We start from the raw sequence: 26,531 nt of genomic DNA, 5'->3' as shown, positions 1-26,531 counted from the left end.
CAGTGCATACATTTGGCCACAGGGATACTGTTGTTGGAAGCTGATCTTTTTCCCATGAAATTTCTGCTGGCTTGAAACACTATCTAAAAAATATTTTCAGTACCTACTAAAAATGTGTATAGGTCACTGGAACTAAAAATAGCATTTATTTGAATATTGTCTGCGTGCCTTCCACTTCTTGCACATGCAAAATGATTACAGCGTTTATTCAGCAGTGTTTCTTACACAGCATGTTAGTCTGAACTATCCCCAAGTTTTCTACTGTCAAGGCAGACTAGTCTTCTGTGCATGACAGTTTGCTTCCTACTACTTGTCAACATAAGTGAGTTGATGTCACATGTTGGAAACCATTCTCAACACTCAAGTGGTTTGTTACTGACTGCAATCCATAGCAGTATTCTTACCTGATTGCACCTGACCTTTGGCGATAGCAGCTGAGGAGTTCTTTTTTGACTTCCTTCATTCAGAATATTCAGTGAGACCATCTGTCTGGAAGTACACATCTGTTTGGTCCATCCGTTCGTCAGTTGCCCCTTACTCTCAGAACCAGCTCTAATCCAGTACTCCAACTCCAAGTCCATCTGTTTTCCAGTACTAGTCACAGGAAAGTTTCTGATAAAGAAAATACATATGCTTCAAGTCAGTGACCCCCTCCCACAAAACCCCCAAATCTTTTGTTCTACCCTGAAAACAATTTATTCTCTTTGGTTTCTTCTACACCCTCAAATACACAGAAAGTTTGATAGGCACGTCAGGATACTGATACTGAAATCTCACCAGCCATCAGTGTGTCTTTGGTTTGGCTAGTGTGCTAAGATTATCTTGGCCTGCTGGGTGCTTCAGATGATTTTTCAGATTAGGTATTAGTGTTCTAGTCTTCACTGGCATCCATTCTTTTTCAAAAGCTTCTTATGAAACATTCTTATGAGTTATTCTACTTCTATTTCAGAGGGTTACAGAGAAAGTTTGAAGAATAGAATTTTTTTCAAAGTGTAGCCGTATATAATATCATTGCATACGTCCCCAGGAGTGTTTTCTTCCATAGAGAAGATTTGGTGCTCTGTAGACGACCATACAAGAATTAAATTGGCTGACAACATGGTCTACAGCATCCCTCAGGTCATGTGTTAAGTGCACTTTTAGACCCTTCCGCTTACATTTCTGGCCAAAAAATTATGAATTTCCACAAATAGTAGAAGTTTAATTCATATAATTTAAATGTCTTGAAAAATGGCTGTCAAGCTTCTTAACTTGTTTTTGTTTGCTGTGTAACAATATGAGTCTTAAGATTTATGCATGTAAGTAGATAGCTGCATCCGTGGATGAAGTCACTGGGTGGGAGAGGTACTGTTGTGGAGCTGGCTTGTGACAGTTAATTTTGGGATACTTAGTGATGCCAGCCCTGTGCAGTCTTAGTGCTTGGTCATATGTAGAAGGAGTGCAGTTGCACTAGGTGAAGCAGTGTCTCCTACCAAAGAGGAGGCCTGTGTTCTCCCTTCTTCTTGCATACTAGAAAAGAGTCATGGCTGTTTGATCCTTAACTTTTTGACAGATTTTTTTTTGTTTTAGAAGTGGAAAAATTTCTGTTTAGTATTTTTATAGTGTAAAATTTGGGAAACTGTCTGTAGGGACTAAGCCTGTAGTTTGGGAAAGGATGGTAAGTTTCTCTTCTGGAGATTAAACAACTCTATATGTGAAACAGTATTTAATATTCCATACAAAACTCAGTTTGAAAAATATTAAGGTAATATGGTTACTCTGTCAAGAAGCAGGGACTGCCATAGTTAATTCACCTTGCGAATTATGCATTATGTCGTGTTCCTTCTCTTAACTGGTCATTACATACTTTTTCTTAAACAGCTGTAATATCATTCAAAGTCTTAGACAATTTCAGCATCTTGTGTTACTTTTAATTTCTTTTTATCTACATAGCTTCATTGTCTTAATGGTTCAACAGCTTTATGGACATAGTGAAATCTGTTCCTGTGGACATTAATCATTAATTCTTCTATTCATATCCACATACAAAGGTTAATTACTAAATCCAAAACAGTAGTAGTGGTAGTACTATTGGTAGTTATCTAAACTAGGTTATCAGTGTTAGTGTAGATCAGGCTTCCTCCACTAGTGACATATGGGCCACACCCTGCCCATGGGAGCCAGAAACATGGACAATTGCCTTTCCATTAGCGTTCCTGGAGTGGGATAAAAATGTTATTAGAATCAGCAGAACGAACAGTGTACTCCCTTTCTCTCTCTGCTATAGTCACTGCATACTAGTATCTCTTGCTTTCCTACCAGGATGCTGTGTCTTAGCTGCAGTGAGTCTCCGCTATATTCCAAGTGGCTTTAGTGTTGTGGTGTGAGTGAGTGAGTGTGCGTGTCCATGCATGTGTGTTTGTATGTGTGTATGTGTCTACACACATTACATGATACTTTGGCTCTGTTTGATATTCAGCTGCCTGCAGTGAAATTTATTGCACTAGAAGCAAAAAACGAGGGTAGAGTGGGCAGGACGTAGAAACAAACCATGAGTACTGGTTAGCAGCGTACTCTAATCTCAGCTATCTTCTCCTTTACATGATCTAAATGAAAGAGGACAGAATGAAGAGAGAATACAGGAGACATTGGGACCTCTCACATACCATGTGAGAAATAATAGTTAAATGTTTTGGCTCTAGCACTCTACCTTCAAAGGTATTGAAATGCCCTTTTTTAAAAGTTGACGATATTTTTTCATGTTGGGTTCATTTTTTAAGCCGTAGGCTTCAGCTGCTTAAGACTGGTATATGTTTGCTAGCATGAAATATTCAGTCAAGGTAAACAAATTGACAGTATTTTGGCTACAAGAAATGTATTGCCATTATTATGAAGTAATTGAGAATTTACTAAAACCTTTTTTTAGGTATTGTCCTTCCTGCAAAAATGATTCTAATGAAGTTGTAAAGGCTGGAGAAAAGCTCAAACAGAGTAAAAAGAAAGCAAAGATGCCATCTGCCAGTACTGAAAGCCAGAGAGACTGGGGCAAGGTAGAGTGTATTTTAGAAATAGCTGTTGCTCTGATTGTTCATGTATGTGCTACATCTGTAATTCTACTTATATATGCACTACACAAGATTCAGTACTGGGTTGCATAGACAATAAGACAATGTTTAATCCTGCCCCCCATCTACTGGCAGTTAAAGCAGTGGAAGAATTATTAAGGTGACTAGAGGTAAAAACAAAAAGAAAAACAACCCCTGATCCCTCCCCCAAACCCATAAACACGTTTGACTTAATTAACATTCCTTTTAACAATTGTTAACGTATTTTAAAGTCTGTGTTTGTTATAATGATCAGATTTTGTGGTATCTGTGTTGAATTTGCAAATAGTCTTCAATATTATAATACTAATTCATTTTGTCTGATATATTTTTAGGGCATGGCCTGTGTTGGTCGCACTAAGGAATGCACTATTGTTCCTTCAAATCATTATGGACCTATACCTGGTGTTCCTGTTGGGACAACCTGGAAATTCAGAGTTCAGGTATGTTGTTTCAGTCTTAGCTGTAGTTGAAGTAGGTAAGAATAATGATGAATGGGTTGGGCACTAAAATAAATTTAGATTAACAATTGCCATTTTCACCAGGACTAAGCAAAGCAAATACATAATGATTCTAATACTGGCAGTGATGCTGATAGTAGTGAAAATTGCAGTATACTGATTTTACAATACAACTTAATAAGAAGTCTGTTGTCATTAGGATAAACAAATGACACATGTTAAAATTCTAGAAGTGGGATACTTAGTGGATAGAGTCAAGTATTTTCTGAAGTGTACTTCACATGAAATGATTATCCCACTTAGGAGATGTAGACTGTAGATTTTGAAAACGTTAGATGATACCACTGTAAATTGAGTCCGTGTTGGTTTTTTTGGTCATACATATCGGATGTCCAAATATTCTTTTAGGCTGATGAACAGCTTAAACCAGTGTAAGCCTGTACTGCTACTGAAATTAGCTGTCCATTCAGCCTTTGCTCTTTCTTGCACTGTCTCATTTTCTGTTGCAAATATTTCTTAGGCTGTATGGTAAATTCGATTCGTAAAAAACCTGGCAGAAAATAATCCCACCTGGGGTAGGAGGGGAGTTAATTTTCCCAGTCCATTTCAAATTTTGGTTGTATAAGCACAGTGCCAATACTCAGAGGGGCAGGAAAAAACAAAGCAGGGAGGATGGGACAGCTTCATTTTGTGCCAGTACTGATTTCCTGTGGTTTCGAAGTGTCCAGCAAACGGCAAACTTACTTACTTCCTTTTCCCCCAGCCTTATCTGATAGCACTGATTTTTGTTTTATCTTTGATTTTTTTATTGTTGTTTTTAGTTGGGGAAATACATAGTTCTTTATTTTCAAAATCGCTTAGTTCCTTCTCTCTTGCATGTGTGAAGGATTGTAATTGAATGTTTTCCGTCATATTTGGAAGAATAGAAACAGGTTTTTTTAAACTGCTTGAGGAGGGGCAAGGCAAGAATCAAAACCTTCTTCTGATTTGTTTTCTGAACTTTTCATCACCTGCTTTCTCATGAGAAGAAAGATGTTTTATTATTCAATTGGTACAAGAGAACACTTAGCAGGCAATTTTCCTCTGATGGTGGTGTCTTCCAGTACTGTGTGAAGAACTGTGGATTTGGAAGGCCATGCAAGTTTTAAGGCTGATATGGTTAGCAGCGGACATTTACCCTTTAGCAACAGTTTTCAGTTTCTCTCCTTAGTAGAAATCACAGTGAAGCAGTTGAAACCTAAACTAGTTCTTTCAGTCCCTTCTTCCCTTGATGTCCATTGTCAACACTACCATCAGTACAAGCCTTAGACAAAGCAAATGCAATCTGTAATGTAGAATTGTGCTGTTCATCATACCAGTGCTTTGATGCAAAATGACTTGCTGAAGAGGAAAATTCAATTTTGATTCTTTGGGATATTTCATTGACCTCTCCTGTGTTTGAAGAACTTTTTTGTGAAAGGAATTAAAATAATAGTCATCTTTTTGTTGGCTTCCAGATTAAGTAAAGTCTCATAAGCAAGAATTTCTAAAATCACTTGTGCAAACTCAAAATCTCAAAATCAAGTTTTATTTTCACTTCTTCAATAATTGAAATCACAATAATTTAAATTATTAGTTCACCTTTTTGTTAGGAATTCCATTGGTAACACAAAAGCTAATAGTTTTCAGATCTTTATAGTACTGGTAGGAAAAAGGAACAGAATTAGAGCACTGCTTTTGTCAGAAAATTAAGCAGAGAATGCTAATTTTTATATATAGGTGTGTGGACTTGACATCAAAAGGCAATTACCATTTTTACATAATTATTTAATTTTGGGTACAAATGAAATACTTTGTCCTTTTTTTTTTAAACATTGAAATGTTTTCTACATAGAAAGGTAAATTACACTTTTGTTTCTCATATGACTTTTGTAGGAGAAATGAGTTTGTCTCAGCAAATCTATGAGAATTTAGAGACTGTAGTCTATTTCTGATTTGCGTAGTTTTTTATGACACAAACTCTCTTTTCCTAGAAGGAAATTGACTAAGTATTGCTTCTGGAGAGAGCATCTGAAGAGCATCCTTGGCATGAATTACTTACCAGAGTTCATCTTTGGGGTGAATCACCTACCAGAAACCTAAATTTAATTGATAAAACCTGGAAATGAAAGAAGGGAGGGAGGAATGAATGAAAGGATGTTAGATATAACAGGAAAGAGGAGCGCAATAGTGGGGCCTTTTTATTCAGCATACTCATAAATGGTCTGGAAAAACTGGCAAATAGCTGATAAAGTTAGGTGAGAGTGCTAAGTTGTTGCGGATAGTAAACGTGGCGTGGGGAACAGTTCTAACTATATAGTTTGTAATGGGCTTTCAGCTACTTGTTATTATTTAGGAAAGAGATCTTCTAATAGCTAATTTTGTAAATATGTCAACTTAAGACCCAATAGTGATCAAAAAAATAAATCAAGTGTTAAATTTTTGTGAAAGGAAGGGTTAGGAAAATAAAATATGTTATTATGAACAACAATCAGGATGATTAAAGGAATGGAATGGTTTTCATTCAACTGGAAAGACTTTTCATTCTGGAAGAATGTTGAAAACGTGGTGTAGTGTAGATGGCTATAAAATGATGTACAGTAGGAAAAAAGTGATAAGGACCAATATATATACTTTTGTAATGCAAAAAGGGGTCATTAAAAAAAAAAGTAGTATTTTCATATGACAAACAGTACTACTGTGAACTCTTCTCTCTTGGATACTATGGATCCAAGTTTTAAGTAGCTTAGGAAGTCTGAGCCACAGACAGCTGGGTGCTGAGAAATTGTGCAAGGAGGCATCATTGTGTCCTTGCATAGTTTTCATACCATGCACAGCTCTTGTCTGTTGTTAGAGACAGCATTTTTGGCCAGCTGGACCTTTAATCTGATGTATTGTATTGTGAAAGTACAAGACTTTCACAGACAGTACAAGACAACGCAGAAGAATGTAAATTTTCATGGAAGTTGCTTAGAAGTGTAGATTAGGACAAGGAGTTCGGGAGCGGCAGAGGCAGAATGAGAAAAACAGGCGAAGTCAAGGTCTGAAGAAAGATATGAAGCTAGGAAGAAGGATCCTAATTGGTTTTCTGCTGGAAACCTTCATTCTGTCAATAGTATTTTTGGCATCACGTACTGAGAAAATTCATGATTTAATATACAGCCTCTTTTTTATTCATAAAGGGTTTGTTTTTTTAAAAATATAATTTGGTAGTTTGAAACAATTAGTAAATAAATTTTTGTGGGAGAGATGTTCCAGCAGACTTCAATAATGTTGCCAGTTTATGGTACAGCTGCATCTCTCAGCTGGTCTGGTTGCAGCTTAGTTGCACATTCATTACTAGAGAGTTATCCTGGTTGGAGAACTAGCTTATGATCCATATGTTGTTGCAATGGCTTCTTCTGTTTCCTTAGGCAGTGGGATAGTATTCCTCTGAGTTGGTCACATTTATAGTGTGTTATCTTAATAGTACCTGACATAATGATCTTCACAGGTGTCACTGTGATCTGCCTTAGTTGAGAACGGTAAAATGTTACCAAACTGGTACATCTCTATCTGCTTTGGATTGTTCTAAATGACTTTGCGAGTGGAGTGTAGCAGTGAGTACAGTCTTAAATACTGCTTATGGAAAGAATCGTGGAGATTTTTCCCAATGAAGAAAATGTACCTTTACATCTTCCAGTGTCACCCCTGTCCTACATTGTCCTTCCATTTTTTGGGTGTCCTTACTTTTAGCTTTTCTTCCTTAAAAACAGGTGGCATTCTCACCTGTAGTGACAGTCTTACATTAAGTATTTACACAGACACCCTTGTACAATATTTTAAGCAGAAGGTCGATTGTTGAAAGTGATTGTAGATGGCTGGTTGGTTGAAAAAAAATGCTAGAAACTGGCTTTTTTCTGTTGCCAGGTGAGTGAAGCAGGTGTTCACAGACCACATGTGGGTGGAATCCATGGACGCAGTAATGATGGAGCTTATTCACTTGTATTAGCTGGAGGATTTGAAGATGAAGTGGTATGTCATTTATGCAAGCAATGTTTTTGCTATTCTAATATATCAAAATTTGTAAAGATAGAGTTATGTTTGTTGTTGATTCTAAAACTAATGCAAATATGACCGTGAAAAAAATAACTACTACTGGTAACAAACTGAATAGTTTTAAGTATTTTGGGAGAAATATGTAAGCAAATCTTTCTTAAAGAATGCCTACACTTATACTTACACTCAAGCACAATACCTCAATTACAACTGAATTTGACATTCTTTAGGGTAGTTAAATTTCAGTATACTTTTGGAGTCTGAATTTAGTATTATTCAAAATCTGATAGTGTAATGATATGCAAGTAATATGTTTTATGTTCTACTTTGGTCATGATTTTTATTGCTTTCAAGACAGATAAATGCCTCTTCCTTTGGGTTTTTTGTGTTTCTAAATATGTGATACATTTATTTTAATGAAGCAAGAATAAAAGGTACGTGTTACTTAATTCTGTGAAGTTCTGAAGGTTCTTGACTCCTGCTGATGGGCACTTTCAGAACTTCTTAGGAATTACTTAGGAATTACTTCTTGTATTATGATCCCCAAAGGCGCCATTTATGAATAGATTACTGTTCTCTGCAATTAAATAATGTTTACACAGGGTACATGCCTTCCTGCAGTTCTGCTCCATCAGGTGGAATTTTGAATCACGCATCAGGTGAAGGATAAAGCAGTAAGCAGGCAATTTTTTTAAAACATGCATAGCTGTTAATCACAAGGAAAAAGGCACTGGAGAAAGAAATAAGCATCTGAAATAGCATCAGAATGTAATGTCAGAATGCACCTATCAGCTGCTGCTGCTGCAGAGTATTGCCGCTGAAGGAGTCTGTGTCTGTTTTTGAACAAGTCACGTGAGGAGGTACTTGGTGTTGGGATACAGTACTATGTCCTTAGAGTCAACCCCACCCCAAGATCTAGGACCCTTAGCCAGTGGATCCTAAGAATACTGTTGCTCAGTAGTTGTACCTGCTATGCTGGGATGCTGCAGACTCCTTTTTTTTTTCTTTTTGGTGGTGATACTGATGTCTCCTTATTTCTGCTGCTGTAATTATTCAATTGAAAATATTTAATAAACTTAATTGGATCCTTTGCATGTCTTTCCCAGTTCACCTAAGTGATTATGAGATCATGTTTTTTTGTGGACACCTAAGTACTGTCATAGTCTAGATGACACATATAATTTTGAAGAGGCATAGTTGGGGAGAAATATTCCAGAAGATACCCTAATGTCATGTATGAATGTCAGCCTTTTTGCAGTTCCCTAAACTAACAATATAAAGGGGAAGTTTTTTTTTTTCCAGGTGCATTTTTGGAATTAGTTTTTCTTCAGTTCTTTTTTCATATTCCAGATTTTATTTCCCGATTTACTTTCATTTTCCCTGTTTTTTGGAAAAGGTTGAAATTAAACTCCTATCAGAATTTCCAGCGAAAAATCAAATTCTGGACTTACAAGTATCCTAAGTACAGTATGTCATTCCAGGAATGAAACTTTTAAATAAAAATTCAGATAAAATCCTCTGCTCAAATCTAGTCACTTTATTGTATGAGAACAAGAAAAGAGAGGTGACTCTTACTTGAATTTCAGTGGTATGACTTAGGTACTTGTGTGTAATTTTTTACAAAATTGAGAAATAAATACATTTTGAAAGACTATTTACTGTACGTTTATAAACTTTGTGCGCTATTTATGCACACTGCTGACATGTGCCATCTTAATGCTCTTGTGGCTTTAAATTAACAGTTCATTGTTGGGGTAAAATAATCGCAAAAATATATTGCAGGAAATAGAATTCACTGTCTAGCTTTCAGGTCATGCCATTTTTATGCTGTGCCTTTGGAAACTTACAATCCTGCACACCCAGACTTTTCTGCAGCTTTGCTCAAGTAGAGATGTTCTGGATGTATTGGAGTGGTCAATAATGAGTTCTGTCAGTATAGGATCTGCCCTCAAGATTGAGAAGGGGTACAGTCATAGTTTACAAAATGAGCATTGGGTGAAATTGTTTTGCATATGAAGCTTAACCTCATTCTTAATTACATGCGTATAAAATGTTTGCACATTAATCTTTCTCTTGTAAAAGTTTAACCTTGAATTTAGCGACAAGTTACATGGCTTACCTATTTAAGATACAGTATTACAATAGTTAGCTTTAGAGTCTTGAATATGTTAATGTCGCTGATCTCCTGGTCTTGTTCTTGATAGTAACCATAGTAGGAACATTAGGTGAAGAAATTGAGAAGTCTTTCAGGAATTTAAAATCTAGGAATTATTTCAGAATAGACTAACATTTAAAAACTAGATATTGGACATTAACAGTGATTGTACAGTCATAGTGTTCATGATAAAAGTTTTTTGACTTGTCTGTTCATCAAATCAAGTAGCTGAAGAAATTTCACTTTTGTGTTGAAAAATTGCCTTCCTATTTTGTGTCGTTGTTTTTATGTATCAGGGTTAAAACTGCTGTTTATTTTCAAAAGTTTCAAGATCCATGTTTCTGCTAGGTTGAGGTAGTGTTGTAAAGATGGTAAATTAATTGTGTGGTGTGCTTAGTTTAATCTGAACAAAGATTGTTTCTTCTTTAAGTGCTTTTGCATATAGGATCATATGGGAAGTCTCTGAACTGAGATTCAGAATATCTTGGGAGAATAATATCTTCTGTGATCATTCGCATCCTCTTGTAAAAGATTCTGATATAAAAGAGAATAGCATCTCTAATGACTGAAAAGGGACCCCAGGCAAATATACCTGTTGCTTAGGTTCGTTGATTATTTTATACCAAACCCATTCAGTGCCTGGAACATAGCATTCACAAACCACTTCATGAAATGTCTTGCTGTCCATTTTAAATGTTCTGTGTCTTTGCATTAATCTTGTGTTGGAGTAATCAGTTCCAAGGTACAACTGTTATGCCACTTGTTTGAAATAGTCCAATTGCATAGAAACAGTATTTAGCTCACTAGGTTTGCCTGAGCCCTGTGATGAGGATATGGCATTTCAGAACCTCTGCTTAGTGTGCATTGCACAGTGAAAGCACTTTATCAGTTCCACCAGTGCCAAAGGTGCAGTGCCAGTACTGTAGTGAATTGCATAGTTAAATGGCTTTAAATCCAAATCAAGTGGCAATAGGAGCCTCATGTCTAAGTCAAAGTGGTTTATATCCAAAGACCATTGTGACTAGCAGTTTGCCTAGATATGTTTGTATGACCTGCTGCTTTATTAACCAGTTTGCTGTGTTTACCTGCATCATCTCAATCCAGTGTGAGCCCTGGTACAAAAGAGATGTAGTACCCTATATAAATTTCCTGCCATGCTGACTGTGTTACCAAGGGAACAGTTCCTTTCAGGTTTTCCCATCTCTGTTTTATAGTACTACGAATCCAAAATAACAAGTTCATTACAGGCATTACGCTGAGAGTCTCTCTATTGTAAGTCACCTGGATTGGGTATGTAGCTGAAAACCTGATGCTTGGTGCCATGGAACTTGCTGCTTTCAAAAGCCATCACGTTTCCAAGGTCTAGGCGCCCTACTGGTTTGGGACCTGCTTGGAGCTCCAACGTAATGTGAAAAAATTTGAGTATCTCACTGTACAATAGCTACCAAAGATCTTTCTTTTCACTCAGGTGTGTTATTTGTCCACTCTTGTTACCTCCAATACTAAGGACATACTTTACATAATTTGTAGGGCAGTAGCATTAATACTTATTTCTTACCAGTGTTTCAGATTTGCAGGACAGCTCTTATTCTGCAATGCTCTCCTCTCCATCTTTTCTTTTATTCCATATTGTTAGCTATCAGTCCATACAAAATGCTAATTAATACTAAAAAATACCTTTCATGCATTATTTTCTGAACTTCATTGTCTCCTCCGTACCTGCATTATATTCAGAATTACTTTAACATTTTGAAAAGCCTTTTTTGTTACACAAATGCTTTTTGTCATTTTTTTTACTGCTAGTACTACATCTGTCAAAGTAGTCTTGTCTGCCTATTTGTCAGCTTCTTTCATAATGGGATGTGGAATCTGTCTTTATACTGCTCCTATCTGTGCTTTTCCAAAGTTTATTTGCATATCTGTTTTTTTCTAAAGCATTGGGGAACCCATTTGACACAACGAAAAAGCAGGTTAAAAAGTAGAAATTAATGTTGCCAATGTTTGGCAAAGCACCATTTAGCTCCTTTTTATATTTCATGCTTTCCAAGAAATGTTCTGTCTGGAATAGTGCCTTAGGTCAAGGACTTAGGCCTTGGTTTCTGTTTGTGAATGCCTAACATATTGAGATGCTTTCTTTCTGAAATACATACATTTTCAAGGGACATCAGTCATATTAGTGCAATATATGGAGTATAATCAATCTATTCCCTTCATAAAATTCTGAAGGATCAGCATAACTATACTGTCTTTGTTGTGTCAAACCATGAGTTTCTTGCTGGACTTCATAGATTTTTCACATGAACACTTATAAAAATTAATTATTATGATATGAATCATTTATTTAAATACAGGAAATAAAAGAAGGATGAAAGTAAAAAGTTCTAATTATATAGAGAGAGATAAATGAAAGTCACATATTAAGTGCAGGTCTTTTAGATGTGCAAGATTTTCCTTGCCTTGCTTTAACTAGGATTATAGTAGGCTAATTAAATTACTCATACAGATTGCAGGATTTTTTGCCCTCAGAAAAACAACTAATCAGTGATCTCCAACAGATAGTCAAAGACAATTGTAATTAAAAAATGTTGTCTCAAAAACCTATTGTATCTCCTAAGTAATCTCCCACTACAGAAAATGGTCTTTGACCTGAAAAGGCTTTCTGTGTGTTCTATCTTCGGTGAACCTGATTTAAAGTCGGAACTGATTTTGAACGGAGCAGAAGATAATGTATCCAGATTGGGTAGCCTGAATTGTTTACATATTAAAGTTTAGTTTAAAGGTCTGGAAATCCACTATTTTGGCACTGAACATTGAAAGGAATAAGAAAAACCTCAGAAAGTGATGCACATACAATAGTTGTCTAGTACTTTAATTTGGGAGTTATTTTTCAAAATGTTGACCTACTTCCATCACCAGTTAACCACCGTCTGCTGTTTCCTGCTTTGAAGCTGTCTGTCTTATTGTTCAGAGATCCAGACTGGCTAACACTAATATGGTTAAATGTTTTCATCGTGGTGGAATACGCCACGATACTGTCAGGTTCTTTCTGTCAAGGGCGGTTGCAGGGAAGACTCAGAAACACCGATTATTATATATTCAAGCTCTGCACTTAATGCAAGGGGTTTTTTTGTTGATTTATAAACAAAATATGTAATTTAGCCCTTCCTTTTTAATTGGCACCTTTTACTGCAGTGCTAAACCATGAAATTATCAAAAATAAATCAGATAACTGGGGAGATGATAGACTAATTCTGTCAGCACTTATATGCGTACAGACCTGTGAGACTTCAGTGGAGATGAATGATGACATGATTCAGTTTCAGGTATCCCTACTACTAGGGAAAGAAAATCCTTTCAAATGTAATTGTCTGATAGTTAGTTAGTATTTGTCTTGAATTTAATAACTTCATTTAAAAAGGCTTAGTGCTTTTTTATTTTGCTTTGTCGTATTAATCAAAACCTAGGCTTTATTCATCACATTTTACTGAGGTGAAACTGATGAACTGAGGGGTTGATGAACTGATAAAATTTTGGTGTTTCTTCTGTCGAAAAAGCCAGTAAGACTTTTTTTTTGTTCACACTGAAGGTTGAAGCTCAGCTAGAAAATCTGTTTGTGTTCATAATAGTCTATTTTACTAACTGATAAATGCAATTTTTGTGTATATGTTGGGACCAGACGTTGAAATCTGAGCATAATACCAGAGGTATTAATGGAAGGAGAAAATAATTGACAGCTATCTTGAGATAGCTGATATTCCAGTAACTTGAAGTAGCTAATGCCCCTGTCAGCTGCTGCATAAAAGCAACCCATAGAAATAACGTGGTCGAACGCTTAGGTGGAATTCAAAATCTTACTTTTTTCTTTCTCCATTATCTCTTTGTTAGATTTATGGCTGATAATGTAACAACATTGAAATAGTAGAGTATGATTTAATACAACTGACCATCTGCTTATGTTGTATGTCTGAGGCTGACTGGCTTGTAGTACTAGCGCTTCGGCCTCATCTTCTACTCAAATGCCTCAATAGGAGATACTGGGTCAATGCTACTGTGGCTGAAGCTCATTTGCTCTATAATGTGATCAAACTTTACAAACAGGACAGTTAAGAAATACCTTTATGGAGACAACATAAGAAAAAGAAACATGCAGAAGGCATTAAGAGAAGACAATAACAAAGGTCTTACTAGCTGTTGAAAGAAAGTTTTGGTGCAAGGAAGTTGAATTAAGCTGTGGAAAGCAGGAGAGAAATGGCAGAATTACATATTTGAAGGTAAGAAAATGGGGAAATGGTAGGAAGAAGGAAGAGAAGGGAAGGGAAAAGATAAGAGTGTTTTAAGAGCCTTTTTGACAGTTACTTTGTTTCTTAAAGTAGAATGTAGACATCAATAATTCCTTTTGTGAAATGTTTTCTATAACTGTTGAATGCAGAATTTACAGCAGTATCAGTTATCTTAAGGTCTGCTTTCTGATCTGCTTGAGAAAAGAAAGATTTCCACCTTGACCTGTCACATACAGGCTATCAGTTGAACATTGTTATGGGTAGTAGGAAGACCCTGCATTGTCTATAGATAAACTCAGAACTAAAAGCTATTGAGAAATTGTTTTAATGAGTCATTACTTATCGAAAGATCCCAAATAATAAGCTGTGTGAATATTCCTGGCATATTCTACTTTCAAAGTAAAACACTGTAACCACAATGGAAGTAGGTTCTGTAGGTCTCTAGACTACCAGTATCCCCATTTCACTTTCTACTTGTCATGGGCTGTATTCTCATCCACATTTATTCTGCTCTAAGGACTCTGTGTCTGTGCATCACTTACTATTGCCATTTTAGATTTTCTCTCTCTGAAAGCACTTACGTATTCTCCTGAGCTTTCTTCCTCACCTTGTTTAGGAGTTGCTCTCATATCAGAGGTTAAAATGTCCTCCCCATTTCTCTTCATCCAGTCTAGATCAGCACCCTGTGTGTCAAAATCTCTGTCATTTTCCTGCAGTTCTACGAACGGTGTGTCTTTGTTCCCTGCAATCCTTTTTTTTTTTTTTTTTTTTTTAGTATATCTGATGTGAAATAAGTGAGTGTAGTTCTTCTGGGAAGTAGAGCAGAAATGAGCCTTCCTTATGCTGCGGGGTGTGAAAAGATGACATCTTCTTGTTATTTGACCTTTAACAATTATGCTCCATAATTGTTCCATTTCTCCTCCATTTTCCTTCCCCTGGATTTCCAGTTTCCCCCAAATCCATATAGTTTTGCCTATTTGTGCACAGAACACTTGGATAATTAAAGAGAAGCAAATGTAACCTATCAAGTGTGGAATCTGTTAAGAGGTGAGCACGTATGCATAGGCTTATATCCATGCTATCTCTTCAAGCACGATGTCTTCTGGTTGCCTGTGGTTAAAGAGTACCACCCAGAGAACCACTCGGTCTTTCTCTGAATACATTGGAAGTTTGATGTTTTTAGGCCTTTTACATTTAACCCATTTTCCATAGAAGTGTGTTCCAGTAGTTAATTATTAATACTGTTGCATTTATGCCTTCTTGCTTGAGTTTTTTTGGCTTAAGTCTGTAGCAATTTGTCCTTGATTCATGTTTGTTATGCCAAAAAAAAGTCTATTCAGTACTTTCTTCTCATGAAGATTGTTCTACCTAGTTGTGAATAAACAAAACAGTTTGTCAAGAACCTGTCTTGTCTTGTAAATAATTTTCTCCATTTTGCTCACATATGCAGTGTTCCTTGTTTTCCTGTTTTTTTACATTCTTATATATATTTCAATATATATATATAATATGTTATTTCAATATTTGTCTCAACATTATGTTCTAAAAAGAGGGAAAAATCACTTTCCAGTTTCAGTTTATTTCTGCTTGTACATCAAAAAACTGCCTTAGCAGTTTTCCCCACTCTGCCACGCAATAAGCATGTGTTCAGTTTCTTCTTTGTTATGAAACCCAAATCATTCTGAATTCATGACTTTCCAAGATAGATCTTTCTGGTTTTCTGAACTTGGCACAAGCTTCTTATTCAGTGTTAAAATGCAGTTTGTTTGAATGGGCCTGATTCATCAAGCAGATCCTTCCCTATTCATATTATTATTATCACAATCATCTTTGTGTGATCTGTGCATTTGTTTGCCTTGACTGAAAAAATAAACATAGCTCAATTCTGTGATACCTTATTTTATACAATTTATCTTATGTCCTTTCTTAGCAAATAGTTCTTGTCTTGTTGTTCTTTCATTCTTTTGAAGTTGTTTCATATATTGTCCTTGTACAACATCATTCTATTTCTGTTATTTTTTAGAGATTCATTGAGCAGAATAAATAGACTGTTTTAAGAAAGAATATACCAGAATTTATACATGTCTCTGTTAGGTTTTGCGTATTTTTTTTAACTTCATAGCACTTGCTTGTTATTATGTCTAGATAAATTTTGAATGAGAAATACTCTTAATACTGAAGCTGAATTTCTGTCAGGTTTTCCCCACACAGAATAAAATAAACATCACTTTTATAATTAATCTATGGCCTTGTTCAACCAGCATTTCTCTTTCTAACTTTCTCTTTTTCTGCTGTTGTCAGTCATGAAATATCTGTAACAGTCTTGCACTGGATCCTTAATAATGTCAGACTTTTAATAGTGGTAAGAAATTGACTGAATTTTACTACTGCGTACAAGTATGTTCAGATTTTTGCTATGAAAATTCATATAAATAATATTTTCCTATTAAGTAGTTATCTTCTTCTACTGCTTCATGCTTTGTCCAAAATTTGCATCTCCAAAGAGATATTGTATTAAATATATTTGTATCTTTCTAGAAATACCTGAATTTGCCAGGAGTAATATGAATTTCTCTGACATATTTCCTAAATAAAATAGGAATACTGGCTTTAATTATGTGTTTGTAGATTTTGGCTGTTTTTACAGCTCATGGTAAAAGATTTGATCAACCTTCTTTCAATTTAAAGAAACTTCCATGTAGGAAATATACTACACAATTATGTCAGCTTGCAAAATGCGAATCTAAATGAGTTTAAGCTCTTACTAGTTCAGAAGAGCTGGGATTATTATTGCATTAAAGTGCCTGCCTTGTATGTAAGGCAGAGCTGCTTGTACTTATTAGCACTTAGCCCCTTGCACAAACTGAAGTGATCCCTCCAAGGTATTTATTATGTATTTTACAAACATGATATTCTTGTAAACGAAATGAAAGCTCTAGAGCAAGTGATCACTTGCTAGAATGTGTTCTCTTCCTCAGAATTTTTTTTTTTTCAAAACCAGCTTTTTAAAAGATGTGGAAGTCCAATTTTTTTAAGGCAGGCAATTTTTTAAGAAGAATTTTCTGGTGAATGTGTTACATCTAGACCAGTAGCTTTGTGCTGGCACAACTACTGTAGAAGGACAGTGATGCTGAAATTGAAAATACATCTTGCCATGCCTTGGAGTATAGTTTTTCTCTGTCTGAGTAAATAGAACAAGTGAAGTATCTTTTTTTTTAAATTGAGTTGCTTTACTTTGGAGTGTTAAAATGAAGGATAATCTTCTTGCACAGGATCGAGGAGATGAATTCACTTACACTGGGAGTGGAGGTAGAGATCTTTCTGGCAATAAAAGGATTGGAGAACATTCATTTGATCAGACATTAACACACATGAATAGGTAAGTTTTGAAGATAAAATTTAAAAGTATTCCAAAACAAGGAGCTGGGTTGTAGTGCTTTAATTTAAAACTAACATTTGGTATATTCATTCACTCTTGTACATGCTACTTTTGTAAACAGCGGTGCCTTTTGATGCTAAGAGGCATTTTATCAAGCATTATGTTCTGTTGATTTAAAGAAACACTTGCACTTCACTGAAATACATTGCTATATTGCTGCTGCAGCTAGTAGTCATGTCTCTGGTTGAAATTGCGCAACAATTTCCTTCGGAGGACCCTGTTTGAATTTAATGACAAGTTTGTCAAAATTCTTGGGTGGAAGTTTTCTATTTTGGGTGTGTCTTTTTAAGTTTCTTCTTCAATGGTTAAATCAACTATGAAATTTAAGCAGGAAGAAAGCGTGCTCATTTTCCCATGTTAAAGAAATCTTTCCTATTTTTCTAGCCCTTTCTTCCGTCATAGTTTTCTATGAAAAGCAAGGAATTAGAGTGTTGCTTTATTAAAAACAGGTGCTTGAAAAAGAAAATATATGTCCAAAAGATGCATAAGACATCTGCTTAAAGTGTTTTTACGTCCTCTGAAAGCCTGCCTGAACAAAGAGTTCTCCATCTTTCTCTGTTTCTAAGAGCATAATCTCTCTTATGCAGCTGACCACTTCACACCTGTGGGGTGCTGAGATTGACTGAGACCTTTTCTTTGCCAGGTCTGCTTTTAGATATGATGTGCTGCTGTCAAGCAGAGCCAAGAGGGATTCTTTCAAGCTTTTTGGTGGTTCTTAGAGGGGAGAGAGGAAAAGCCTGACTTGGCTGCTGAGAAAGGGAGGGAGGGAGAGACGGCACGTCTGTGAACAAGTGCACGGAGGGAAGGAAGACGGAAGTAGGTTTAAGCAACAGGTTTACAAGCATATTTAGTGAATGAGCAAACTTGCTCGGGGAAACAGAATTAAAAGCTGGACTCCTTAGTCTCAGCATTGCTCTGCTCTTAGCAAATGAGAAATCGACTGGCAAAGCTTGCCTTGTAACTTTGCAGGTGTTGGTGGGCAAAGAGTATAACAAGGTGCTGCTCTCAGTTACTGATTGTGATACCAGTTTTCAAGCACTTTGGTACTGAAGATTATGATGGTTCCATGTAGTTGAATCAGTATTGGTTTTGCTTGTCCAGATATTTTTCCTTTTAGGTTTTGTTTTTATGTAAGAAACATTTTTAAAGTTGGCATTGTGTGCCTGTCTCTTACTGTTCTGTACAATGTGGGTTTTATACTCGTACCATGGCTGTTTATAAACCATTTTATTTCTTCCGTTCTGAGGTCCATGGTTTCGTTTGAATCTGATTCTGAAGGGTTTTCAATCCCTGGTCAAATCAGGCTGTGGTAGTAGAAATACTGTTCATTACAGCAATTTGGTCTAGTAGGTATTCATACTGTCTTGCTCCAGGTTTATAGAAGAGGGTCTTCATGTAGTTAGTGGACAAAGGGGTTTGCTTGTCCTTGAGTTAGCTACTATTATTTCACTCCTACTCTGAGGCAATTTATGTATTATGTGAGAGATTTCAGTTACTTAGAGTTTTTTGGATAGTTACTATGTGCTTTTTTCTCTATAGTGTTTTTCATCGTATTGATTACTTTTGTGTACACACTTAAAATGCCTTCTAATCTGCAGTTAATGGGGAATAGCGATAGGGAAAGTTTGCCTTTTGTTATAATATTCTTTTAATTCCCTCAATGCTATTTAGGAAGGGATTATTTTTAAAAATGAAGAATACTAAATCTAAAAGGATCGGTTTGTTTTATTTTGCAGTATCAGCTGAGTTTTTATCTGGAACCTTGACAACTAAATATTTTGTGTTCCCATTTTTTTTCTTACCATACATGGTAGCATGGATCTCATTGCTTCTATCAGTTCTGCAGTTATTAAAGAATATACTGAAAAGTTCCATGCTTCTTGATAAAGCATAATTAGACACGGGAAATAGATATGACATAATTACATTAATTCTCAAAAATCTGGTGTGTGAAGCAATCTAGTTTATGAAGATTTTAAATCTCTTTCTAGGGCATTGGCCCTTAACTGTGATGCCCCACTGGATGACAAAAATGGAGCAGAGTCTAAGAACTGGAGAGCCGGCAAGCCAGTCAGAGTAGTGCGCAGTTCAAAAGGACGGCGGATCAGCAAATACGCCCCGGAGGAAGGCAACAGATACGATGGCATTTACAAGGTATTCTGATTTCTACTGAGTGCAACGTAACATTTTTCTTCAGCTGTTTTAAAAAGTCTCATATGTGTTACATTGCAAATTCTTCATTATTACTTACAAGAAATAATTCTTTTTTCTGCATGATAGCTTTTTAGCCTTAGCTTATTCTGCAAAGAACTGAGATGAAATTATTCAGAGCAGTGATAACAGAACATAATCCATAATAGGATATATAAAGTTGAATATGTAAGCTACTTCGTATGTGCTTACTGGGTCATATTAATCCCTGGAAATCAAATTATTTCCTTACTCCTTCCAACTATATCATAACTTTTTGTGTGTTTAGTGACTTCTCAGCATCTGAAATAAAAGTATGTGCCTTTTAAGAGCACTGTATTTATCAAAAATACAAAAATTTCACACCTGAGGGAAGAGCTGCTGTATAATAGCAATGTATAGCTTAGTCTTCTCATTTCTTCTTGAACAGTTAAAAGTATGACTATATGCATGTTTTTGGCTTGTGATAAAATAATGGCAGTACTTCTATATTTTTCTTTAGGTGGTGAAATATTGGCCAGAAATTGGAAAATGTGGATTTTTAGTTTGGCGCTATCTTTTGAGGAGAGATGATGTTGAGCCTGCACCTTGGACTTCAGAAGGAATAGAGCGGTCAAAGAAACTGGGTCTGAGTGTACAGGTTCGAATCAGGACTTGCAGAGTTGTTTTTATTCTCAGTTCCAGTAAATTAATTCCAGAAATAGAAATCAGTTAAATTAAAGCCCTGGTTTTTTTCTTGTACTTCACTGTGGCAGGATTTAATGCCAAAAACCACTACAGATTATCTGCAGACTGAAAGAATCCTGTAATAGTGACACAGCAGAAGGAACGGTGGATGAAGCTTTCTGCCATAGCAGTGCATTGCTTTGAATATATGGATTGGAAAATTAAGAGTTTGAATCCAGTTTTGTGATCCTTAGGCTGGAAAGAATTTCTGCAAGTGACTATTGTTATAGCTGAGTCTGTCTGAGAAATTGAGAAACCTGTGCATTTTTATGTATTTTTCTCTGCATGTGACTGAGGAGTTGGTACAGATAGTGTGTTTCAGGCACAGAAATAAACTGACCCATGAGGACTTGGACATTACAGAATCCATGAAAGATGGAAAGAATTAACATACTGTTTCTTTTCTCAGCAAGGCAATGGTATATCTTACAGCATACCATCATCTTCAACTTTGCCTAACTGATTTGTATAGTTGTAAGGGCACAGATATGGATATCGCATTCCTTTTAATACAATCCAGTCTGGATTAGATTCTTTGACTTGGCTACACTTCCTTATTAATAGATACTAATTAAAATGTTTTCTCCATCATGTAGGGTTGTAAAAATTATTTTGTAGTTATTTCAATATGCAGTCACAGGGTTTTAAAGTCTTTTAGAAATTAGTCTTGCTGGTGTTTGGGAATTCCTGTATGCCAGTGCGTTTTGTTTTAAATCTATGCTTTTTTATTTTAGTACCCAGAAGGTTATTTGGAAGCCATGGCTAGTAAGGAGAAGAAGGATAAGGTTAAAAAGCAAACTGTGAAACAGGAGCCAACCAGCCAGAGTAACGGAAACCAGAAAAGGACAATTGATGATGGTATTTCTTTTTACTCTTTTTATCATTCATCAGCAAAGTCTGTCATGTTACATTTATTAAGCCAGTAGCATGAAAACTTTGTGGAAGTGTGAAGTTATTTGGAATAGTAATGTAAATTGATAGGCACATATTCTGTAATTAAGTAGTAGTGTAGGGATCTTATCCCATTTACTACTCTTATGTTCTTTTTTTCTCTTAAGCTCTGTAGAAAAATGAACGGTCTTCTGTGCAGCCGTGTTCTGCAGACTAAAACAATGCTGAACAGTATGAGCTGGCGTATGGATTTGATTGCTGCATTTCATGAGTGTAATCCATGTTTTGGCCTTGTAGAAACAGTTTTGTCTTCACTTTTTATTAGTTCAGACTAACACTCTGTTTTTACTGCATCTGATGGTCATAATCTTAAGCAGGCATAGAGGAACCTACGAATACACCCAAAGCCATGAGGATGGGAGATGGAGGGAAAGGAGAGGCTTTCCAGCTGACCCAAGAGCAGCAATGGCTGATTAGAGAAGACTGTATGAACCAGAAACTGTGGGATGAAGTACTTGCTTCTCTTAAGGAAGGACCGGTATGTTTGCTGCATGCATAATTTTTAATGTTTACCTTTTCTTTACGCTGTTAGGAGAAATCTTGAGTCTTTCTTAAAACCTAATTTGCTTGTTGAACTTTTGCTGAATGCAGTGTCTAGCATTGTTTTTATTTGCAAGACTTTGATTTCAAGAAAATAATCCTCACTTATACAATTTGCTATTGATGGCTCAGTTTACACCTGCATAATAGAGATCTTTTCTTGCTCAAAAAATATTTTGAAGTTAGAAGTGGCTTTTTTAATTTTCACTTTTGAAGGGAGCGTGTTTTCTGTAAAATTATAAATGTATTTTTGTGCTGTGCTAATGTGAAAAATCAGACATGAAGAAAGATGGTTCTAGTCACTACTTTTTGTTTAGACAGAAAATAATTTCATCATAGAAAATACAGCTTGGTTGCTTTGTTTAAGAAGATAGAAGTACTGTCATCTTCAAATTTAGATATGAAATGAAAATATTTTCATCCAAATCTAGATTATCACACTCTGTAGAGAGGGAATCGTAAGTAAGAGAAAATACTTTCTTCCCCCTAAATGTAAAGAAAATAGCAATAGCTCAAGATTGAAGAGACTATAGACACTAGTATAAAAAAAGTCCACAAAAGGAATATCTCCTGAAATATTATGTCTTTCAGTGATAATTAGTCTTACCAATGTAAAGTTCATAGTTATTTTAGCTGTTTTGCAGAAGAGATCAAGACACTAGGAAGTTAAAATAACGATAAAACTCAACTCAGTGAAAAACAAACCATTGGTTGGAAAACTGATATCTAAAAATAGACATACATAATTAGTTTATTTGAGAATTACCAGTGGCTATTTATGGTGCTTCTGTAACAGAAAAAGCATCTGTAACTCCCTGTTCTTCCACTTACAGTACTACTTTTTGCTATAATGCTGCTGCAGTTGTCTTCATTTAGGAACTGGTAGTGTGAAGTTATTTGCTGTTAACTGTCTTTCCGTCCAGTGTCTGTAATGACTAGAAGGAATTTCAGCTCTTAAAATTGTGCATGATGACAGGGAATAAGAGATATGTGTTTGTAAAAAGGAGAAAACAGTAATTTAAAAGCAGTTGAGTTACTGAGAAGTCATTTTTCTACAGATTCCTACCCATAATTTTGGTAAGATTTCCATTTGGTTGCCACTAAAGGCAATAGGAATCACTAGCTTTGAGTTGCTACTGTGAAAATGTAAATCTTTCTGCTTGAAACAACCTCCCCTTTTAACTACATAAAACGTAGTTTAAGATAAATCTGGTATTCTAAAAATTATTACAAAGAACTGTATTTTGATTACCCGTAGATCTGCTTTTTTTGTCTGTGCCTAAGCTTGTATTCTTGAGATATTTGGAGATCACTGACGTGCCAGAGATAAGCATGCTTGGGTGTGTAAAACACCTGATACAAATGTATCTGGAGATTCCTCAGAGGTGCCCTGAGAAGATTTAAAAATCAGAGAGGCTGATTTACACACTGCAGAGAATTTGGCCTGAGGAGAGAAGAAGCCATTAAGCTAGCCATAATCCATAAGCACAGGAGGAGGTGCAGAAGCGGCTTGCTTGGGAGAAGTTCCCTTGGCAGAGAAACAGCGATCTTTCAGGGACATGCAAATTTCTAGCAGCAGTTACTAAACACAATTACTAAATTTTCTGACCTATGCTAAGAATCAGGCATTAAGGGCCCTCCAGTCTGCTTCATTTTGTTTATAACAATACTCATACAAACAAGTACATAATCTTTAAAACATTAGTTCTCTGATCTATGGAAGAGCAGGGAAATTAAGCTGCTTCCTGGTTGCTTTTAGAAAGCTGCACTCATGGATATGGAGGACTTAAGAACTTCTGGAAGTTCATCATCTTTATATAATAAGTGGCATTTGGAAGAACTGTAATAGAATTTGTCTTTTTTATTCCTTTGCCCTACACTAGAATTTTCTGAAGAAACTGGAACAATCCTTTATGTGTGTCTGCTGCCAGGAGCTGGTTTACCAGCCAGTGACAACAGAGTGCCTCCACAACGTCTGTAAAGTAAGAATAAACTCAGTCTTGCTCTGGGCTGCTTTCTTGGCTCTGAGACACAAGTCACCAAAGCCATATGTGTTTTAGAAAGACAGTAGTTATTGCCTAACATGCAAAAACATGCAACAAGTTTGCATTCAGTGATTGCTGTGTAGCCTTAATTTTATGTAACAAAGAGTGGAAGTACATTTAGTATAGTTCCTGAAAGACATAATGAGTGAAGTTTAGCATTGCTGTCATTCCTTTGTGGTCACTGAAATTACACTAGGAATTGGTTTGGTCCAGGAGCTAAATGTTGGTAGAGTAACAATAATTTAATTTTACATAGTTAAGGAATAAACCCAGATTTTATAATTGTGTACCACTCTTACTAAGAGTTGTTGAAAGGATGCAGGGTAACTACAAGAAGATTATTTGGGCTTATTTGGAGTAAGTTATGTTATCTTGTTATTCTTGGCATTGTTTATGTTTGGTAGGAGGGCCACAGAAGTCAATTTATAACTCGTGTATCTTAAAACCTTAATCAGCTGGATATAATGTAAGAAGTTTGGAGTCCAGTTTGTATTAGAGTTAATTTTTGTAGCATGAGTGTATATAGAATCATACACTGAATTGTGCATGTTTGAACTGTGCCTGCCATACCTAGTATTTCTGCCTAAGAGCCTAAAAGGACCCAAGACTATTATCATCCTAGTACGATATCTGATAATGCGAGTTCGCTGTTCAAGAACTATCTCTCCAGTAAAAATCACTGTGTTGTTATGGGTGGCCTGCACACATAGAATGATTACAACTCCTTAAAAAAACATAAAAAGTATTGGGAAGGGGTTAATACTTGGAATTATGGAAATTGGAAAACCCTGGAGAAGAGAAAGCTGAATGGCAACAAACTCAGGAAGCACAGAATTTGAAGATGTCAGTAAATATTTCCGAATAAAAAATAACATCCAGTTAAAGTTGTAAGGAATAGTTTGATAGTAAGCTGCTATGGCTGTTGGGGCACAGATCTGCCCTGATAAATTTCTGATATGCAGTTCACATGCTTGGGCTATCTGCAGCCTGTGGTAACATAGTAAGGAGGGCAGCACTGACGCTAATGTGTTAGAGGTGATACTATTCTATGTATGTCTTTAAGGCTTAACTGAATCTCATTTGATGAGGTAGATGGAGATTGTTACATAAACAATATACCTGGTATACTCACCTTCCTCTTGAAATGAGGGTCTGGAAAACTGTAGCAATCTAACCAGGAAGCTAGAAGGAAGCTGCAGATGTGGCTGTGATTCACAGGAAAGCACTAGTGGAAATGAAGGGGAAATCTCAGTAGTGATTTGTTTTAACTCCTCCCAAGCTCAATGTTTCACATCCCAGCCCAGAGCAGAGTTCCCTTGTTAGGACATTTTAGTCATAGAGGCAGAGGTAGGCGCTAGAGGGCTTGGTAATGACTTTCTTTTTTCTGGTAGTACAGCAGATTGCATCTTTGGTTTACAGTGATTCCTTAGTTTTTGCTGGCTAAGCTGTCAGTCTAAAACAAAGTTCTCACAATTTACTTCTCTGTCTTTGTATTTCCTAGAGTTGTTTACAGCGCTCCTTCAGAGCTGAAGTCTTCACCTGCCCTGCCTGCCGCTATGACCTGGGAAAGGGCTATACCATGGTTCCCAACAAGATACTGCAGACACTACTGGACCAGTTCTTCCCTGGTTACAGTAAAGGACGATGATGTGCTCGGATCCTTCCATACTTCTCCCAGTGACTTTATAGACAGTAAAGGAGAATAAACATGGGAAATTCAACAGTGGACCAGCCAGCTTGATGGGACTCAATATATTGTCACATTTTGAAGCAGCTAACCCTCTTCCCCTCATAGCCATCTTTTTGGTGTAGTGAGAACTCTAATTCTCAGCTGTCTTTTAACATCAAGGGTAGTTTTGGCCAGTTAACATAGTTTTTAAAGGAAAAAAAAAAAAAAAAGAAAAGCCTCAGCTCTTACTGGCCTAGCTGATGCTTAATTTATGATTTGTTTTTTTGTAACTACCTCAGGACAGAGGAAAATAAATTGTGGGGATGACAAAAAGTTAGTGAAGTTTTAGCTACACACTGCCTCCTGAATATTAGTTGTGCCTGGTCCATGTGGTTTGATTTACAAGAAAAAACCCAAACCAAAACAAAAATCCACAAAAAACAGCAAAAAAACCCAGAAACAGCACTTAAGCCAGCTGGATTAAAGAACAGCAAATTCTGTGGTGTGCATAATCCTTTTTTGTCTTTTTCTTCCATTATGCTGTATTTTTTTGCAAGAACAGGCTGATTTTTAGTCTATTTTTGTGAGCTTCATTGTGCTTTTCTTGTATCTTATGCAAGTTGACTACTAATGACTAATGAGAACAATATGAATGCATTGTTGCTGCATTAGTGTAAAGTGATCTGTGTTTTTTGCACTTAAAGAGGGTATTCAAGACACTCTAGTTGTGTAAAAAATATTTCATATAAAAAAGCCACTTCTGTATTAGTTAAACTGTATGCTTTTAGTAGGTCTTGTATCAGTGGCAATACATCTACATGGCATTGAAGGCAGTGCTAGCTTGGAGAGGGTTCAAATCGCTTCATATTGTGATCTGAAATTTTATATACAATATATCCCCCCCAAAAATATACCTTATTAAATATTTTATGATTC

The 26,531-nt window shown here is 36.1% G+C and overlaps 1 protein-coding gene across 4 annotated transcripts in view; it reads left to right on the top strand.

The window, feature by feature from the left end:
• UHRF2 (ubiquitin like with PHD and ring finger domains 2) overlaps positions 1-26,531 on the top strand; it is a 93,341-nt gene extending 66,810 nt beyond the window's left edge. Inside the window, exons 7-16 of one of the 4 annotated variants that reach the window (XM_087742745.1) lie at positions 2,906-3,029; positions 3,419-3,526; positions 7,472-7,576; positions 17,308-17,414; positions 19,466-19,628; positions 20,167-20,304; positions 21,125-21,248; positions 21,659-21,819; positions 23,765-23,863; positions 25,428-26,531. In XM_087742745.1, coding sequence (XP_087598871.1) covers positions 2,906-3,029; positions 3,419-3,526; positions 7,472-7,576; positions 17,308-17,414; positions 19,466-19,628; positions 20,167-20,304; positions 21,125-21,248; positions 21,659-21,819; positions 23,765-23,863; positions 25,428-25,574 — 1,276 coding nt within the window. In that variant the 3' untranslated portion in view covers positions 25,575-26,531. Of the gene's footprint in view, positions 1-2,905; positions 3,030-3,418; positions 3,527-7,471; positions 7,577-17,307; positions 17,415-19,465; positions 19,629-20,166; positions 20,305-21,124; positions 21,249-21,655; positions 21,820-23,764; positions 23,864-25,427 lie in introns of all 4 variants that reach the window. The other 3 variants (XM_087742744.1, XM_087742747.1, XM_087742746.1) reach the window with 3 other exon arrangements.

The sequence above is a fragment of the Nipponia nippon genome, unplaced genomic scaffold (genome assembly GCF_047370975.1).
Source record: "Nipponia nippon isolate SJK-2023a ecotype South Korea unplaced genomic scaffold, ASM4737097v1 scaffold_8, whole genome shotgun sequence".
Classification (NCBI taxonomy): domain Eukaryota; kingdom Metazoa; phylum Chordata; class Aves; order Pelecaniformes; family Threskiornithidae; genus Nipponia; species Nipponia nippon.
The sequence above is the reverse complement of the archived record's forward strand: the minus strand, read 5'-3'. Positions and strand labels throughout refer to the sequence as shown.